Source organism: Musca vetustissima, unplaced genomic scaffold (assembly GCF_032173495.1).
Source record: "Musca vetustissima isolate MV318-11 ecotype Yass unplaced genomic scaffold, APGP_CSIRO_Mvet_v1 utg72596, whole genome shotgun sequence".
In the NCBI taxonomy this organism is placed as follows: Eukaryota; Metazoa; Arthropoda; class Insecta; order Diptera; family Muscidae; genus Musca; species Musca vetustissima.
In genome coordinates, this window is record NW_026876166.1 from 105628 (window position 1) to 125706 (window position 20079).

A 20079-nucleotide genomic window follows, 5' to 3' on the forward strand; every position below is an offset into this window, starting at 1 on the left:
GTAGGGCCAATCATTATTAGTTTATAGTATATACTTATAAATTCATAAATCCCTATTGAGTTATATTGTGTGGCTAAATTAAAGTTTATTTATTTTAACTGTAACATTTATTGTGGTTTTGGAAAGATCCGCTAACGAATTAGCGGGCATATGCTATATATATATATATATTTAGCGGGAAAGAAGATATTGAGATGCGGAAATCATAGGTTCGACATGGAGCTATGTCAGACCTCAATTACGCATATCACCTCATATAATGATGGCTCCAAATGTTCGGTAATTCCATATTTGTTCCGCTTTAGGTATAGCCGTCAGGGACGTACGCACACAATTTTTTTCTACAAAGACATTTTTCATATTAAAACTGCAGCTTCAACCCACTCTCCGAAATAAAATCCTGTGTGCGTTGTTGATGGCCTCATATAAGTTTTGCCCTCTAAATTGCAGTATTTTGGGGATTTTATACATCCCAACATGCGTCGTCAAAGCAGGTCCACATTTCGGGGTTTTGCGATTTTAGGAAAAATTTCCATTAAAAATTGATGAACATTGCATATGGTGTATATTATGGTTTACAACAATGGTAGAATCCACTTTTTCATTTCAAGTATCTATCGGTATACCTATGGTGGAGGGTATCTAAAATTCGACCCGGCCAATTTTAACGCTTTTTTTTTTTGTTCTAGTTCAAAAATTGCTGCCGAAATTCCTTTATAAATTAAATATTTACCTGAGAATAATCAATTGTCGAATATAGAATAAACATTAAAAATACCAAATTTCGAATATTTTTCAGTTTAATCATTTTGCGGTTAAATAAAAACGAGTGACCGATTAGTAAAATAGATAATTGATTACTGAAATGTACAAAGGTAAACAATACATAGTATGTATTTAATGCGATTCGGTTATTAAATTGAAATGGTTAATTAATAGAAAACGTATTTAAAATCAATTATTTATTTTAAAACGCTCGATTTGTTCCATTGATTTTTAGGCGTGTCATACGATGTACAATACTGAGGTCATAATCGTGATTTCTCGAATTGTGGAATGTTTTTGTACACTCCACTATAGTATGGAGAGTATATTAATTTTATTTTTCCGTTTGTAACTCATCGAAATAATCATTTTCGACATCATAAAGTATATATATATATATATATATATATGATCAGCATAAATTCTGTGACGATTTCGCCATGTCCGTCTGTCTGTTGTTATCACTCTAGCCTCGAAAATTTCGTCTTTTGTCTGCAGGCAGGCCGAGTTCTTGAGAGAGTTTTTCAATTGAATTCTCTGTAATTTGGTACATTGGGTTCTTATTAGTTATCAAATTTCCCCACTAAAAAATATATATATAGGTTCATTTTTTCGGGTAGCCCCACATATAAGGTTACCCTCCAATTTTCGGCATTTTAGGGTTCTTGGGCGCGTTTTTCAATCAAATTCTCTATAATTTGGTATTTTGTAGTCGTGTACCAATTGTCCCTACCAAAAATTGTCGCAGTTTAGAATACATCCAAAGTTTTTAATATTTTATTTTGATTTATTTTTTTCGAAATTTGAAAAATGTTGAATCTGTGCATATTTATTTACGATATGGTTCCATAAACTTTTACAGAAAATTGTGTCATATTATTTAGTAGCAATGTTGTGAAGCAGGCATAATCTCCACCAGGTATCGGCAGCTGATGCATAGATTTTTCCACATATACATTTTCCAGACGTGGCATATGGAAATTTGTCTGAAAACAAAAATAAAGAGATAAATAAATAATTTCTTAAAAGATAATATGGAAAGCAAGTGAAGAACTCCGTTTAATTTAACTGGGCAGAAGTTTTTCTACGTGGTGTGCACACTTCGGCATGGAATTTTATATGGAGACTATAGTATTGCTTTATATGGTGGTAAGTTATTCATGCTCTGGAAAAATAACAGACATTCAGGTTGGAAAACTAGAGATGGAACTTCAACATACCGAAAACCAGTAAGGAAAGTTCAAAACGGGCCGACAATATGATACCATTCTCCATTTGGGAGTTTGGTGCACCATTTACATAAAATCGGACAAAGTTATATCTATATCTTTACCCAAACTTTGCTTACATAAGAACGATATAGCCAGCTACCAATCAAAAATTCAAAGAAATCTAAATAAATCCCTAGGCAGGAAAATTTATCTTACATTGGAAGATTTTGGGGATACTATAAAAGCTTCAATAAAACCAAAAACAAACAAGATTGACACATATATCCCGAAACAATCTTGGTATAATTACAAATGCCACAGTGCGCGGATAAAAATGTTTTCGCTGCTAAAAACACACCAAACAAATAATACAGCTGAGTCTAGAAGAGAGTACTTAGATGCCTTAAAAAATATACAAAAGTATTTGTAAAACTAATAAACAGGAACATAGTATGAAACTATTAGGTAGAAAGAAACCAAATTCTAATCGAATACCAAGCAGGGTTCAGAAATAGTTATTCCACGGCAGACAATGTGTACAATTTAGCATCAATTGTAAGCCTAAAGCTTCATGAAGGTAAAAAAGTATTCGCTTTCTTTGTGGACTTTAAAGCCGCTTTCGACAATGTTAAATTCGACAATACAAATTTCTTAAACTCAGAAAATATATACAACATCACTCAATATGCAGTGTGGACAGGAGACGAACTGCCAGATTATTTCGAAACTAAATCGGTCTACATTAACGACATACATGAATACATGAATATCTACAAGGCGGAATAACCATTGACAATACGAATATACGATTGCTGTTATATGCAGATGACATAGTAATACTGTCGGAAGATATATCGACTCTGCAGTCCATGATATTCAATCTTGAAGAATACTGTCGTATTTGGAATCTTATTGTTAACATGTCAAAATCTGAAATTCTGGTATTCCGAAATGGCGGTCGACTTAGTAGAAATGCGAAATGGTCGTACTGTGGAAGCCAGATACAAATTACAAATGAATACAAATATCTAGGCGTTACCTTCACACCAAAACTTTCATTCTCAAAACACATTGAAAACAGAACAAGACTTACAGTATCTACATCGTATAATGTACAGATACCACGATCGCCGACTACCAAAAAAGTTAAACAATTTGTTGCTTCAAAATGAAGTACTCTGGGTACCAAACATAAAGAATTTAGCACAACGATTGAATGTTCAATGGCCATATACTGCAAATGAGTTTGAATGGAAACTTTTTACTTCAAATATTATTAGCTCCGAAAAGCTGCATATATTTCAGGAGAATTTAAGGTTGAAAGATGAAAGACAAACCAGAATATACAACTTTTTAGATTTTTCTAGGGGAGAATTGTATTTTACTGATTCATTTACTAGCGACCAAATTTCATGGATTCTGAAAGCAAGGTGTGGAATGATAAATTTGAATGCGACAAGACTTGACATTGACAGCAGGGGAAGAAAATGCACCTTATGTAATACAAATTAAGATGAAACCTTGTTCCATTTTCTGGGAGCATGTCCAGTTCTGAGAGAATTCAGATTAAGAATTTTCCATGCTGCGATACTGTCTGAGGAAGATATGGTCAACATTTTGGATGGTCGTGAGGCAAATCATTGGAATAAGCTCGTGTCTTATTTGAAAACATCCTTAAACTATAGAAGATTACTAATAAGCGAGTGTAATTCGTTATAAAATCAAAACTCAACGAAAGGACAGACGGTTAATAAATAACCATTGTCGATCAAACACTATTTTTTCTTGTTTTACAATATATGTATAAATAATCAATGATTCAGACTGTATTAAATGAAATATTGTAAATAAAGAATCATTATTATTATATCTATATCTAATCCGATTTCTAAACTTCGCAGACATCAATCCGGACTAAATTCAGTACACAGTGCAAAGTTTTGTCTCAATCGGAAAAACCTTGCGAGTTTTGTGCTACATTTACCTAAAATCGGACAAAACTATATATGGGAGCTATATCTCAATCCGAACCGATTTTAACAAAACTTCACAGACATCAAACTGGACCTCAATCAGTACACTGTGCAAAATTTTGTCTCAATGGGATAAATAATGGGTGTTTACTGCACCATTTAGGTAAAATCGGATGAAAATATGTATCGGAGCTATATTTAAATCTGAACCGATATTCTCCAATTTCAATAGGATCCAAATAAATGAGCTGTGATAAATTTCATCCACTTAAGACCATAAATGCGACCTGTATTTTGCTCACATGAGCGGTCGGAGGGACTGACGGACAGTCAGACGGACATGCATAATTCGACTCAGAAAGTGATTCTATGCTTATTCTCAAAAGGAACCATTTGTTTATCTCGTTTCCATTTGCCTGTTACAAACACATAATACCCTGTACCACGGTATGGTGAAGCTTATAAATAGAAAAACAAAATTTACTTACTTCAAATGGACACAGACCACCAATATTACTGTTATCTTGAAACCATTTCCAAACTATTTTAGTGACTGGATTTAGATGTTTCACAAATTCACAGTTCACTACGAAATTGTACAGGAATGGCTTGTAACCATTAGCTCTCTTGTAAAATGCTACAGATCCCTATAAAATTAAATTTAAAAATGGAAAATTTGGTTATATTATTACGATTGAAGTTGCATTACCCATTCTATGTACTTACATTAATATCCGTTATTGGTAAATCGCGAAATGTTACATTCAATGAAATAAATTGAAGATTTCGGGATACGGCTTTCACCTTGCAAGTTTCAAAGATTACAGCCGCCTTGTCCGAAGTTTCACATTCCACTTTGGTGAATTTCAAACGAAATTGCTGGCGTAGTAAATAAAAAGAAATCATTATATAATGTCTTGATATGTCGTAATTTGCACAGAATAATAATGAATATTAAATTGGTAAAAAATTTCGATAAGTACTGCCGTACCGAATTTTTATACCATCTACCATGAGGTGATATAAAATGTATTAAATTTGGGGCTAATTAAAAACATATAACTACGTTAGACGATTTCAAAATTGACATAGGGCCTTCCAAATGTGTAAAAAGGTGTTGTTTATGTTGTTTACCCACCAAACATTATATGAAATTGGCAAATTTTTCAAGTGCACCAATTGGTTCCATCTTTTGATTCGATCTAGGTTTGGTAAATATTTCAATATTTTGGATCATTTATTCTCAGTTGATGTCATGTTTTGTTCAAAATTGTGACCCCTTTCACGATGCATTATATTTTTCATCTTATAGAATGCTCCATTACTTAGCTGGCTTGTTACAGAACGGTTGTTCCATAAGCCGAGCTTAAACAAGATTTCCAAGCGCGTCGGTCTTGTGCGCAAATCCACCAATTAGGAAGACCACGTTCCAAGATGTTGTTTTTTTTACTTGGTCTTTCCATCTAATTCATGGCTTTCCCATGTCCTAGCCACCGTAATCGCTGCAGCTCAATACGACTGACTACGTCGATGTCCGCGTATAAATTGTAGAGCTCGTGGTTCATTCGACGCCGATATTCACCGTCGACGCAGATCGGCCCGTAGATCTTTCGGAGAATTTTTCTTTCAAACACCCCAAGAGCTGCCCCATCTGCTTGCGCAAGTACCCATGCTTCTGCTCCATATAATAGCACGGGTAGTATAAGCATCTTGTAAAGTGTGAGTTTGGTCTGGCGGGAGGTGGCCTTGCTTTTGAGTTGTTTGCTCAGACCATAGTAGCATCTGTTGGTCATTACTATCCTTCTCCGAATTTCAAAACTGATGTCATTCGTTTTGTTTATGGCGGTACTAAGGTATATAAAGTCTTTAACTACCTCGAAGGTGTAGTTTTCAAGTTCCACAGTTGGTCCGAGTCTACTGTACGTCTTGCGCGTTGATACCATCAGCTTGGTCTTCTCGCCGTTTACTACCAGACCCACTTTCGCAGACTCCTTTTCAATTTGTTCAAAGGTGGCTGTTACCGCTCGCAATGTTCGACCCATTATATCGATATCATCGGCGTAGGCGAGTAACATATGTTGTTTGGTGTACAGAGTGCCATTTCTGTCCACCTTTGCGTCTCGTATGATCTTTTCCAGTAGGATGTTAAAAAGATCACACGACAAACTGTCGCCTTGTCTGAATCCTCGTTCGGTATTGAAGGGCTCCGATAGGTCCTTTCCTACTTTAACTGCTGATCTTGTGCCAGTTAAAGTTATCCTGCATAGCCGTATTAATTTTGCAGAAATGCCGAACGTAGACATGGCTTTAAACACTTCTGAACGGATAGGGCTGTCGAATGCGGCTTTATAGTCGACAAATAGGTGGTATGTGTCGATGTGTTTTTCGTGGGTCTTTTCCAGGATTTGGCGCAGGGTGAAAATCTGGTCAATGGTGGATTTGCCAGGTCTGAAGCCGCATTGGTATGGCCCGATGATGTCATTGACCATTGGATTCAATCGTTCACACAGCACACTGGATAGCACTTTATATGCGATGGGAAGGAGACTTATTCCTCTATAGTTGGCACATATCGTCTTGTCTCCTTTTTTGTGCACGGGACACAGGATGCTGAGGTTCCAATCATTGGGCATGCATTCATCTAGCCAAATTGTACTAATCAGCTGGTGCATGCTCCTGACCAGCATCTGGCCACCAGTCTTGAATAGTTCGGCTGGTAACCCATCGGCTCCTGTTGCTTTGTTGTTCTTGAGCCGATTATTTGCTTTTATGACCTCATCATGGCTAGGTGGTATACACTCTATACCACCATCTCTTATTGGTTCTGGGGTATCTTCTTCTTCGACGCCACTATTTGATACCAGAAGCTGTTCAAAATGCTCCTTCCAGATCCTCAACACGCTTTCTGTATCTGTCACCAGGTTTCCTTCTTCATTTCTACAGGAAGATGTGCCTGCACCAAAGCCTTCGGTTTGGTGTTTTACTCGTTGGTAAAATTTCCGGACTTCGTTCAGACTCCTGTACATCTCGATTTGCTCACGCTCACTTTTTTCTTGTTCTTTCTTCTTTTTTCTGAAAACACGTTTCTCCTCTCTCCTTTTCTCCCGATAATTCTCCATCACGTTACCTGTTGCTACTGTCTGCAGGGTTGCCCTATACGCTGCGTTTTCACCTCAGTAGCAATACGACACTCCTGATCGTACCATGGGTTTCTTGGTGGTGGTTTTTGGTACCAAAGTGTTGCTTTTGCTGCAGTTTGTAGGGAGTGGGCAATTTTTTGCCATTGTGCTTCTACACTATTATGGGGATAAGAAGTGCTTTCGTCAAGCAGATGGGTAAGTTTAGCGGAGTAGGCCTCGGCTACCTTTTTCGCTTTTCGACGTCGAGTTTCCGTGTTGTGTTAGATCGCACCTTTGCTGCTACGTTAAGACGGGTGCGTACCTTGGCTGCCACAAGGTAATGGTCCGAATCGATATTCACTCCTCGAATCGATCGGACGTCTAAAACACTGGATGAATGTCTTCCGTCTATCACAACATGATCAATTTGATTTCTCGTTGCTTGATCAGGAGAGATCCAGGTGGCCTTATGTATATCGAGATGCTTGAATCTGGTGCTGCTAACTACCATGTTTTTTGCTGCCGCAAAGTCATTCAACCTCATGCCGTTATCGGATGTTTCTTCGTGGAGGCTGAATTTTCCGACGGTGGGGCCAAAGATATTTTCCCTTCCGATTTTTGCATTAAAATCTCCTAGCAGAATTTTAATATCATGGCCAGGGCAACGATCATATGCTGTTTCTAGGCGCTCGTAAAATATGTCTTTGGTCTGTTCATCATTATCTTCGGTCGGAGCATGGGCGCAAATGAGACTGATGTAGAAGAACTTCGCTTTAATACGGATTATAGCAATTCGCTCATCTACTGGAGTGAATGTGGAGACGAGGTGTTTTATTCTCCTGTTGACCATAAATCCGCATCCAAATGTATGTCTCGTTTCATGGCAGCTATAATACAGGGCGTAATCGTCTGATTTACTATCGCCTGTCCCTTTCCATCACATTTCCTGTAAGGCAATAATGTCGGCTTTGCACTTCTTGAGTACATCCGCCAAAGCGAACACTGCGCCTGTTCTGTACAACGTGCGCACATTCCAAGTGCAGATTCGCAGATCGTGGTCCTTTATACGTTTGCGGGGGTCGTCAACATCAGGGGGGTTTGGTTTTCTTTTTCTTTGCTTTTTCATAGTAGATGGGTTTTTCCGAGTGTGGGCAACCATTTTTTATAGTTCTTATCGGTGAACTCGTGGCACATATTCGCTTACTATTTCAACCGGTGATGAGAATAGCTCCCCAGGTGGCACCGCGGGGAGGTCAGTGTCCACAATTGAGATGAAAGAGGGACCAAGATAAGCCTGGACTTCGCCATGTTAAAGCCAATCAGGGCCGTTGCTTGGTATCTATCATCCCCTACGCCACCCGAAATGGTCCATTAGAATCATATAAAACTTGATCTAGGGCTGGTGAAATTATTACGATATGCTAAGTTGGGATTAAATCGGACACTCAATTAAATTGATATTGAATTCACAATTTCTCAAAATTGTGACACATTTTGGTTGGATATACCAGAATTGATTGACCACATCTTCAAAATTGATCTAGGTCTGGTAAAACAATGAGTCATGTCATGGGATTTTCCAGAAGGAGTCTTTTAATATTATCTACTTTTAAACCTGATTTAAGCTTGGAAGGAATATTCGAATGTGCAAAGTTGGGATGAAATTGGTTACTCCCTTGGAAAGTTATCGAAGGGACAAAAAGGTATGGACGGATAATTTTAAATGGATTCTAGATTGTGAGAAATGGACTTGATTTCTAAACGAAACATACCTCGGTGGAGAATTTAATATTTGGTACGCAAATATACGGAAACAAAATATAAAAAATTGCAATATACAACAAATTAAAATAATTACTACCTAATAATTATTATTATATATTGGTAATCAATTAAAATATTTGAAACGCAAATAATTAGGTCTGTAATTTATTTCCATTAAATCAGAACTAAATGATTTATACAAAAAAATCATGCATATATTTAAAAACTTCTACTGGTAAAAAAAATATTCCAAAACAAACTAAATAAGTTCAAACCAGTGAGCGGAGCAGTATATTCGGACGGGGCCGACCCCATGGATCCATACATTACAGGTCAACAGCTTCTCTTTCTTACCCTGGTATATTTTCTAAATCATGTTCGGATTTGATATTTACGCCATACGATTGTTATTTGTTTATTCTGCACACAAAAGTCCTGGTTCAGTTGACCTTCTAAATATAGACTGACCATTTATAAAACAGTCATTCTAAATAGTTGGCCAGATCCCATATTCGTGTAAAAATTGTGATGTTCGGATAACAACAGAGGCCTCTAGAGCAACTGGGAAACCAAACAATAATAAAATTTAGGTCAATTCCATTCCCTAAATATCATTCTAAAATCACCGAAATTTGTAGGTGTCGTCCCTGACTAAACCCTGAACTTCCTTTAAAATTTCATAGCGATCCGCGCCGGGTAATAATTGTGGCCTCTACAGATGATGATGTGACGTAGGGGATGATAGATTCCAAGCAACGGCCCTGGTTGGCTTTAACATCGCGAAGTCCAGGCTTATCTTGGTCCCGCATTCATCCCAATTGTGGACACTGACCTGCCCGCGGTGTCACTTGGGGTAGCTATTTTCATCACCGGTTGAAATAGTGAGCTGATATGTGCCACGAGTTCACCCATATGAACTATAAAAAATGAGTTGAGGCGTCGGGTTAGTTGCCCACACTCGGAAAACCCCATCTACTATGAAAAAGCAAAGAAAAAGAAAACCAAACCCCCTAATGTTGACGACCCCCGCAAACGTATAAATGACCACGATCTGCGAATCTGCACTTGGGTGTGTGTGTCCGTTGAATGGGCGGGTGGGAAGATGTTGCTGGCTAGCATCTACTGCCAATTCAGCTCACCTCTGGAGCCATATTTAAGGTATATGGATACGGTACTACTCCTCGAGAGTAGTTGTCCGCTAATCCTAGGGCTAGACGCGAACGCAACCTCCTCACTGTGGTTCTCCAAGATGACCAGGTCAACATCTGGTCATCGGAATCTCATCCGAGGAGAAGCGCTTAGTGAATGGGTGTTAGCGAGGGGCGTCGAGATATTAAATGAGCCCTCGGATCTGTATACCTTTGATGGTCCCTCCGGGGTGAGTGACATAGACGTGACGGCTGCAAATGGGGCAGCAATGACAGCTTACCAGTTTAGTTGGAGTGTTTGCGAAGACTGGGGTGTGAGTGACCATAACCTCATTGAGATTTTGGCCACTCCTAGGGGACGTACGCAGGGAACTGAGCGTTTCAGGGGTTGGAAGGAACGAGATGTGAACTGGGACCATTATGCGAACTGTGTCAGGGAGTTGGCTTTGCCACTAGTGGACTTTAGGGCACGGACCATAGATGACCAGGTCAGCTTGTTGAACGAGTGGATGAGCAGCGTCAATGACGTACTCCTCGGTAGACGCCGTCAGGCTAAACCGAGTAAGGTCAAATGGTGGACCCGCGAGCTAACTACTATGCGGCGGCATGTCAGGCGTCTTAGGCGGCGCTTCCAAAGAGCCAGGCGTGTCAATGCGGAAGATTTAGCGCAGCGTAAATCCGAGTTCCTTGCTGCTCTTAGTACGTACAAAGACGAGCTGTCTAGGAGTAAAGAAGACAATTGGAGGAGATTCGTACGGGACAATGGAGATGATCCATGGGGTATAGTATACCGTGTGTGCCGGCATGGTGGGTCTAGGAGACAGGTCGACCTACAGGGGTTGCGTAGCAGCTCTGCGACAACCACCTCGGGGTGGGGGGAGAGCGTAGGGCTTTTGTTGGGAACATTCTTTCCGGATTCGGAGACTCCATCATTTCCTCCGGTTGTTGAAGAAATGAGGGAGCCTCCGGGTTTGGATCGTATAGAAGTTGTGGACAGTATCTGCCGGGTTAGAAGTAGAAAATCGCCAGGTATGGATGGTATGACTGGAAGGATGGTGAAAGCCATCTGGAAGGTTATGCCGGAATATATCGAGTCCGTTTTCTCCAGCAGCATTCGTCATGGATACTTCCCGCGTACTTGGAAATGTGCCCGAGTTGTGGTCTTGCTCAAGTCGCCTGATCGGGTTAGGAGTGATCCTCGCTCGTATCGGGGCATAAGTCTTCTTCCAGTGCTTGGAAAGGTGCTGGAGAGGATTATGGTGGCACGGCTTAAGGAATGCTACAACGAAGGTACGTCCTTGTATCAGTTCGGTTTTACCGAGGGTAGAGGTACTGTGGACGCGTGGCGGCATGTTGAAGATAGCTTGAGCGGGTCAAATTCCAAATATGTCCTTGGCATATTTGTGGATTTTAAAGGCGCATTTGACTTCCTTTTATGGGATAGCGTGCTCACAAGGTTGTCAGAGGTCGGGTGTAGGGAGATCGCTCTTTGGGCAAGTTATTTCCGGGATAGGAAGGCTTGTGTCGTGGGAGCCAGTGCTTCGGTCTGGAGGGATGTGCAGCGTGGTTGCCCACAGGGTTCCAATTGTGATCCATGTATATGGAACCTTATGATGGATCCTCTGTTGCGGGAGCTAGCTGCCTCCTGCAAGGTCTGTGCATATGCAGATGACTTGCTCATCATGATTGAAGGGGATAGTCGCCTTGAACAGGAATATCGTGGTGAGCAGGCTATGCAGATTGTGCAGGCTTGGAGTGACCGAGTTGGAGTGGAGGTGGCTACAGAGAAGACGGTGCTGATGCTGCTGAAAGGCAGATTGGCACGCAGTCGTCCTCCCTGCATTCAAGCTGGTGAGCGCGGCATAAGGTATTCGGGTACTGATAAATATCTCGGAATAACGGTGTCAGAGCGTTTGAATTTTCTTCCGCACTTCGATCGGTTGAAGGAGAAGCTGACAACGGTCGTTGGGACCATCAGGCGTGTTTTGCGGACTGATTGGGGCTTGAGTAGGCGTTCTGTGCGTATCATATATGGTTGGCTTTTTGTTTCCTGCGTAACTTATGGTGCACCTATATGGTACAGAACTGCCTCTTCTGTCTTTGGGCAGAGGAAGCTCCTTTTGTGTCAGCGGGTCGTCATGTTAGCGTGCTTGCCAGTGTGTCGCACTGTTTCAACAGAGGCGTTGCAGGTGCTGCTTGGCGCCGCGCCGCTTGATCTTGAAGTGAGATGTAGGGCTATCATGTATAAGCTTAAGCGTGGTTTGCAGTTGGATGAGGATGATTGGCTCAGGCCTTCTGATTTGGTGGATGGGGAGAGTAGGCGGTACAGCACTATCCTTCGGGATTGTGTTGTTGATAGGTGGAGGACAAGGTGGACGAACAGTGACAAAGGGAGGGTGACGTACGAATTTATTCGTGACGCAACGTTCGTAGTGGACCGGCCAGACTTTCGCTTCGGCTTAAGTACTGGTTTCTTACTGACGGGGCATGGCTCTCTCAATGCTTTTCTGCATAAGAGAGGCCTTGCCCAGACGGATTTATGTGGGTGTGGGATGACCGAGGACTGGAAGCATATACTGACGGAATGCTGTTACTATGATGACATTAGAGATTTAGCAAATATGGGTATATCGAATGGAGGGGCGGGGTGGGATTTCAGTAGGGCACTTGAAGACGATCGGACCTTTAGTTGTTTAAGTAGTACTTAGTGGAGGTGGTTCTCGTACATAGCCCCCTTGCAGTTGGGTTTGGGCGGTTGCACCGGGTGGTGGTGGGTAGGTGCACCGGGTGGCGGTGCTGGTATTGGTGCGGTTATCGGCGGTTGTTGGCGGCTGTGGGTGGTGTGCGTGCTTCCTGCGGTTGTCTGTGCGTCGTGGGTTGTTCGTGGTTTCCACTTCATGCGCTTCACTTGTCCTGCGGATGTAGTGTAGGCTGTCCGTGAGGGCAGTTTTGTTCATTGCCTGTGTTGTGATGTCCGATGCCGCGGTCCGTTGGGGCCCTTGGTGCAGTCCGTGAGGACAGCATGTTAATTGTTTGTGGCTTGTGTGTTTGTCACTGCTTGTGGCCAGGTTTTTCCTTGCCACCTGCGGTTATCGTCGTTGCTTATTTTTGTTTTGGGATACCACCCCGGACGTGCGTCAAACTGGAAGAGGCCTCGGTCTCGAGCCTGAGCGGAGGTTTTCCCTACCGCGGGTGTCAGGTGCCCCTGGATCTGTTGATCCAGCCTGAAAGTTGGTGTGGCCCCCTGGGGAGCTTCACGGGGGTTGTGGTTTCGCCCCTCACCAAGGGGGAGAGTGTGCCTTCTGCATGCTCTCCAATTGGTACAGTACTTCGGTGCTGGAGCGCTGGTGGGCGCTTTTCCGCCTGTGGCTCAGCCACTGTGAGGTAGGCCTATTGGCAGGAACTCACATAAAACTCTTCAAGATACATCAGTATTATTTGCGCCCATGCTCCGACGGAAGACAAAGATGAACAGACCACGGATATTTTTTACGATCACCTAGAAACTGCATATGAACGCTGCCCTAGCCATGATATCAAAATTCTGCTAGAAGATTTTAATGCAAAAATTGGAAGGGAAAATAGTTGTTGTCCCACCGTCGGAAAATTCAGCCTCCACGAAGAAACATCCGACAACGGCATGAGGTTGATCGACTTCGCGGCAGTTAGAAGCACCAGATTCAAGCCTCTCGATATATACAAGGCCACCTGGATTTCTCCTGATCAAACAACGAAAAATCAAATTGACCACGGTGTGATAGACGGAATGCATTCGTCCAGTGTTTTAGACGTTCGATTGGTACGCGGAGCGAATATCGATTCGGACCATTACCTTGTGGCAACCAAGGTACGCACCCGTCTTAATGTAGCAGCGAAGGTGCGATCTAATATAACACGGAAAGTTGACGTCGAAAAGCTGCAGACAGCGGAAGCCTACTCCGCTAAACTTACCCAACTGCTTTACGAATGTACCCCTTGTCCCGATAATAGTATAGAAGCACAATGGCAAAGAATTGCCCACCTCCTACAAACTGCAGCAAAAGCAACACTTGGGTACCAAAAACCACCATCAACAAACCCATGGTACGATCAGGAGTGTCGTAATGCTACTGAAAAGAAAAATGCAGCGTATAAGGCAACCCTGCAGACAGTAGCAACACGTAATGCGATGGAGAAATATCTGGAGTAAAGGAGAAACGTATTTTCAGCAAAAAGAAGAAAAACAAGAAAATCGAGATGTACGGGAGTCAGAATGAAGCCCGGAAATTTTACCAACGAGTAAAACACCAAACCGATGGCTTTGTAAGGCACATCATCCTGCAGAGATAGAGATGCAAACCCGGTGATAGATACAGACAGCGTGTTAAGGATCTGGAGGGAGCATTTTGAAAAGCTTTTGGTATCAAATAGTGTCGGTGAGGAAGATATCCCAGAACCAATAAGAGATGACAGTATAGAGTGTATACCACCTGGCCAAGATGAAGTCAGAATAGCAATCAATCGGTTGAAGAATAATAAAGCAGCAGGTGCCGATGGGTTACAAGCCGAACTATTCAAGACTGGTGGTCAAATGCTGGTAACGAGCATGCACCAGCAGATTAGTACAATTTGGTTAGAATAATGCATGCCCGATGATTGGAACCTCAGGATCCTGTGTCCCGTGCACAAAAAAGGAGACAAGACGATATGTGCCAACTATAGAGGAATAATTCTCCTTCCCATCGCACAGTCGTACTGTGTGAACGACTGAAGCCAATGGCCAATGACATTATTGGACCATACCATTGCGGCTTCAGGCCTGGCAAATCCACCATTGACCAGATGTTCACTCTGCGCCAATTCCAGGAAAAAATCAACAAAAACATATCGACACATTCTACATATTCGTCGACTATAAAGCCGCATTCGACAGCCTTATCCGTTCAGAGTTGTATAAAGCCATGTCTGCGTTTGGCATTCCTGCAAAATTAATACGGCTATGCAGGATAACATTAACTGGCACAAGATCAGCAGTTAAAGTCTAAAGGACTTCTGGGAGCTCTTTAAAACCGCACGAGGATTCAGACAAGGTGACAGTTTGTCGTGTGATCTTTTTAACATCCTGCTGTAAAAGGTCAAACGAGAGGCAAAAGTGAACAGAAATGACACTCTGTACAGCATATGTTACTTGCCTACACCGACGACATCAACAAATGGGTCAAACATTGCGAGCGGTAACAGCCACCTTTGAACGAATTGAGAAGGAGTCTGCCAAAGTGGGAACTTGAAAACTACAGCTTTGAGGTAGTGAACGATTTTATATACCTCGGTACCGCCATAAACAAAACTAATAACATGAGCTTTGAAATCCGGAGGAGAATAGTGTTGACCAACATATGCTACTATGGTCTGAGTAAGCAACTGAGAAGCAAGGCCACCTCCCGCCAGACCAAACTCACACTCTACTGATGCTGATACTACCAGTGCTGCTGTATGGATTTGAAGCATGGTTACTTGCACAAGCAGATGAGGCAGCTCTTGGAGTGTTTGAGAGAAAATTTCTCCGGAAGATCTATGGGCCTGCGTCGATGGTGACTACGTTGCCTGGCCATGTTGTGAGAATGGATGAAGATGCCGGGCTCAAAAGGCATATAAAAGCGAGCCAAGTGATGGTTCCCGCAGAAGGGGAAGGCTACGAATCTAATGGAAAGATCAAGTAGAAGACAACATCTCGGAAAATGGTTTTTCAAATTGGATGAGATTCGCACAAGACCGAAGCGCCTGGAAATCTTTTTTAAGCTTATGGAACAACCGTTCTGTCATAAGCCAGCTAAGTAGGTTAGTAAGTATATATGTATATACATATATAGTGTATATATACTTTATAGGGTCGGAAATAATTATTATTTCGATGAGTTACGAACAGGAAAACAAACTTAAAATACTCTCCATACTATGATGGAGGGTATAAAAATTGTATGCCAAGTTTGGTTCACCTTTCGAAAATTGTACCTTTGGGCATGGTAGTGATTTGAACGATCCAGGTATGACATTGGACCAACGCATTAAACTAAGCGACTATATATCACCAATCTTGAGATTTGACGATGTAGATGTCGTTATTCCCAGTAGAGGCGACTGGAACCGAAGTAAACCTCCTTTGGACGGTCTGGCCTTCTTACAGAAGGATCCAAGAAGGAAGAAGGTACGGGGGCGGGCGTCTACTGTGAAAGGCTAGGACTTGAGTTAACCTACAAACTGGATTGCAACAGTAGCGTTTTCCAAGCTGAAATCTTCGCGATTTTGAAGGCAGCGGAATTGATAAAAAGGCTGAATGCAGAGGTCGTTGAACCGGTGACTATCTTTGTGGATAGTCTAGCGGCTGTTAAAGCCATCAAATCTTGTTATATCAAATCCGAAGCCGTCCTCAAGTGCAGAGCAGCTTTGGAAGAACTTACTTATAGCTATCGTTGTGTTGGGTACCAGGACATTGTGACATCTTGGGTAATGAAAGGGCGGACGAACTGGCTAGACGAGGATTTCAATCCACAGATCTAGCAACTGATGACTCAACCAAACCACCCCTATATCATTTTTACCGAAACTTTGAGGCATTCTTCGACGAAAGAGCCTATGAACTTTGGCACAACGAACCTAGATGCAACGTGTCAAGATCCATTAGGCCGACTCTGTCTACTAAAAGAACACACTCACTGTTGAACCTGAACAAAACTGAATTAAGAGTAATGACAGGAATTATTACTGGTCACTGCAATATTAGGGCTTTTACTAGTAAATGGGATTTTGATGCAATTGATTACTGTAGACTCTGCGTTGACGAGGAGGAGACGGAGACAATTGAGCATCTCCTGTGTCACTGCCCAGCCCTGGCTTACAGGCGGCACAGACTAATGGATGCCCATTTTCTACCGAATCTTAGCTTCTTCTCAACAACCGAACCTGCTCTACTCTACAGCATAATTAGAAACCAAAAGTGGTTAGGAAAGTACAACATTGACACGTAACACATCTTCTGTCTGATTCCTATAGCCATCGACCTTATTTTCCCAATCCACTCTCCCCTTACAGATCTTTCCTTATCTCTTTTCTTCTCGTGGACCTAGCGGTCTCATATCGAATGATAAATATTTATATGCTACCAAAATAAACACATTTTAATATTACCCCTTTATTTACCTGAGAATATTCGATAGCACAAAATACTACCAACACATAAATTATAAATGTATCCTGTTTTATCATTCTACGATACGATGTTATGGCCGAATTTGAAAAACACAAAATTATAACTAAAACAAAAATACAACAAATTCTGTGTAAGTGAATACATTTAAATAGTTTAGCCATGACGAGAATAGCTAATGGATAATAAAAAAATCAATTCAATTAATTATTTTTATTGTTGACTAAATACATTTTTAATAGGACACATAATAATTATTTGTTATATTTGATATAAACCATTTAATAAGTACTAGTACGGTATTTCAATTAAGTTTTAGTATAAAAATAAACATGGCTTAGAACAAGAATAGGCATTATACACTGCCGTTCAAAATATTTGCAACAATGGACGACATTATGGTTTCCTATCTAATTTTTTGGGGGCAATTTGTTTGTTGCCCCCCCAAAATTAGTCATTGACTAAGACATTCTGTGTAATGTTATACTGGTAGGGTCTTAATATAGGGGATACAAGAAAAAATTGGAATTATGCCTACCAATGCAATTTTTTTCTGAAATTTTAAAATTCTGACAATTGAGCGTACAATTGATCGATGTCCTATATTTTAGCATGGATCAATATAAAGGTAACGAATGACATCAGTTTTGTAATTCGGAGAAGGATTGTGATGGCCAACCGATGCTACTATGGTCTAAGCAAACAACTCACACTTTACAAGACGCTGATACTACCCGTGCTATTATATGGATCAGAAGCATGGGTACTTGCGCAAGCAGATGAGGCAGCTCTTGGGTTTTTTGAAAGAAAAATTCTCCGAAACATCTACGAACCGATCTGCGTTGACGGTGAATATCGGCGTCGAATGAACCACGAGCTCTACAATTTATACGCGGACATCGACATAGTCAGTCGTATTGATCTGCAGCGACTACGGTGGCTAGGTCATGTTGTGCGTATGAACGAGAATGTCCCAGCTCAAAAGGCATATAAAAACGAGCCTACTGATGGTTCCCGTAGAAGGGGAAGGCCACGAATTAGATGGAAAGGCCAAGTAGAAAACAACATCTTGAAACGTGGTCTTCCAAATTCGTGGATTTGTGCACAAGACCGACGCGCTTGGAAATCTTTTGTAAGCTCGGCTTATGGAACAACCGTTCTGTAACAAGCCAGCTAAGTAAGTAAAAAGATATATTTGAATGCAAATTTGCTATCCAATGGTAATCCTCAATATGGATCTACAGCCAATGCGTTTAGAGAATGTAGTCTAATTGTGGTAAATAAGGAAAATCGGAAAATCGGGCCAATATAGCCAATTTTGGCCTAACGTTTGAAAACCTAAAATTCAAAAGAACAGCTAATTCGTTTCAAAAATACTTTTAGGACCTTCGTAAGATTGAAAATGGAAAATGAGCTAATTAAGGCTTATTACCAAAATTCACACCAAAGATACAAACATATAATTTCTGGTACAAATATTTTGTACAGTACAGTATGTTCAATTTGAAATAATGTATCGATAGCATTTAAAGCTACAGACCAATTTGGATAATCGCAAGTACTCTGTATATACTATACACCTATACCCATAATTCGCAACAGCGTATTAATTTATTTTCTGTATTGCAATTGCATGTGTACAATTTAGGTGGCCAGCTCTAAATGAAATTTATAAACATAAAAGGCACGTGCTTTTTGGCGCAATTTTTACAAGGTATCAACTTAATTGAATAATGCGTAATTTGCATATTTGTTTATCATCCACTTTGTAGTAAGCGCGAACAATAGGATGCAATTTAATTTTGTGCTATACCCTACATTAGGAATTTCATCTTCGGTTAGGGAAAAAATAGAAATTAAATGGAACAATACATGGTCATAATTTCTGAAAATATTATTTTTTACATCAATTTTTGAATATGATATCTCTCAAATGGCCGCCTCTGGCGTTGATGACGTATTGTGCCCTTTTTGCAGCATTTTCCATCGTTTTTGCCAACATTTCGGCCGGAATAGCGGCTATTTCTTCACGAATATCGTCTTTGAGCTCTTCTACGGTCCTTGGCTCGTTAACGTAAACCTTTGACTTTAAATATCCCCGCAAGAAGAAGTCAGGCGGCGTCAAATCGGGCGAACGCGGTAGCCAGTCCAAATCACCACTTTTCGACATCACACGGCCCGGAAACAAATTCTTCAAAATATAGCGCTCGCGTGGCGTGTATTGGTTCATGGTAAAAATCTGCTTGGACTGACGCTTCAAACGCGGGATGTCATTAAGCGCTGTGACGTCTCTGTCAAAAGTTATGGCGTTGCCAGATGGGTCCGTCGAATATGGGCAACCCTGTATGTTATGCCATGAGAACTCAAAATACAAAATTACAGTCAATTTGTTTGAAAAAGTCTCTAAAATACCGAAAACGGCGGGCTACCGTTATATGGAAGCTACGTCAAAACGTAGACTCCCATATTTCATCCAATACCAAAAGCCTGCAAAATTTCACAGATCTATCTTATATATTGCGAACTCTACCGTGTTTTAAACAGACGGACATGCATAAATCGACATATAATTTTATTCTGAACAAATATATATATATACTATTTGGGGTCTCCAGTGAATATTTCGAGGTGTTGCAAGCGCAATGACAAATTTAATAAAAATGTTCACACTGTTGGGGTGTTACCAGAAGGATAAACCGAAGGGTCGCATATTCAGGCATTGTCTAAGTACGGTTCGTGTCGATATCCTCCTTTTTCGAACTTGATATAAGTTTGAAATAAATAATACGCTGTGCAAAGTTTGAATGAAATCGTTTACTCTCATCGAGAGTTATTGTGCGTAAAAGACGGACGGACGGAAATTTGTAAATAGACTCCAAATTGTCTGATGCTGATTTAGTCAAAAGGAACATGTCT

At 41.0% G+C, this 20079-nt stretch overlaps 1 protein-coding gene across 1 annotated transcript; it reads right to left on the minus strand.

The window, feature by feature from the left end:
- Nucleotides 1–1598: 1598 nt before the first annotated feature.
- LOC133338641 (uncharacterized) lies at nt 1599–9983 on the minus strand. Its single transcript, XM_061546808.1, has 4 exons — nt 9972–9983; nt 4676–4828; nt 4438–4596; nt 1599–1751 (listed from the first exon to the last, which is right to left on the minus strand). Exons 1-4 carry the CDS (start codon nt 9981–9983, stop codon nt 1599–1601), a joined length of 477 nt encoding a protein of 158 aa, XP_061402792.1.
- Nucleotides 9984–20079: the final 10096 nt, after the last annotated feature.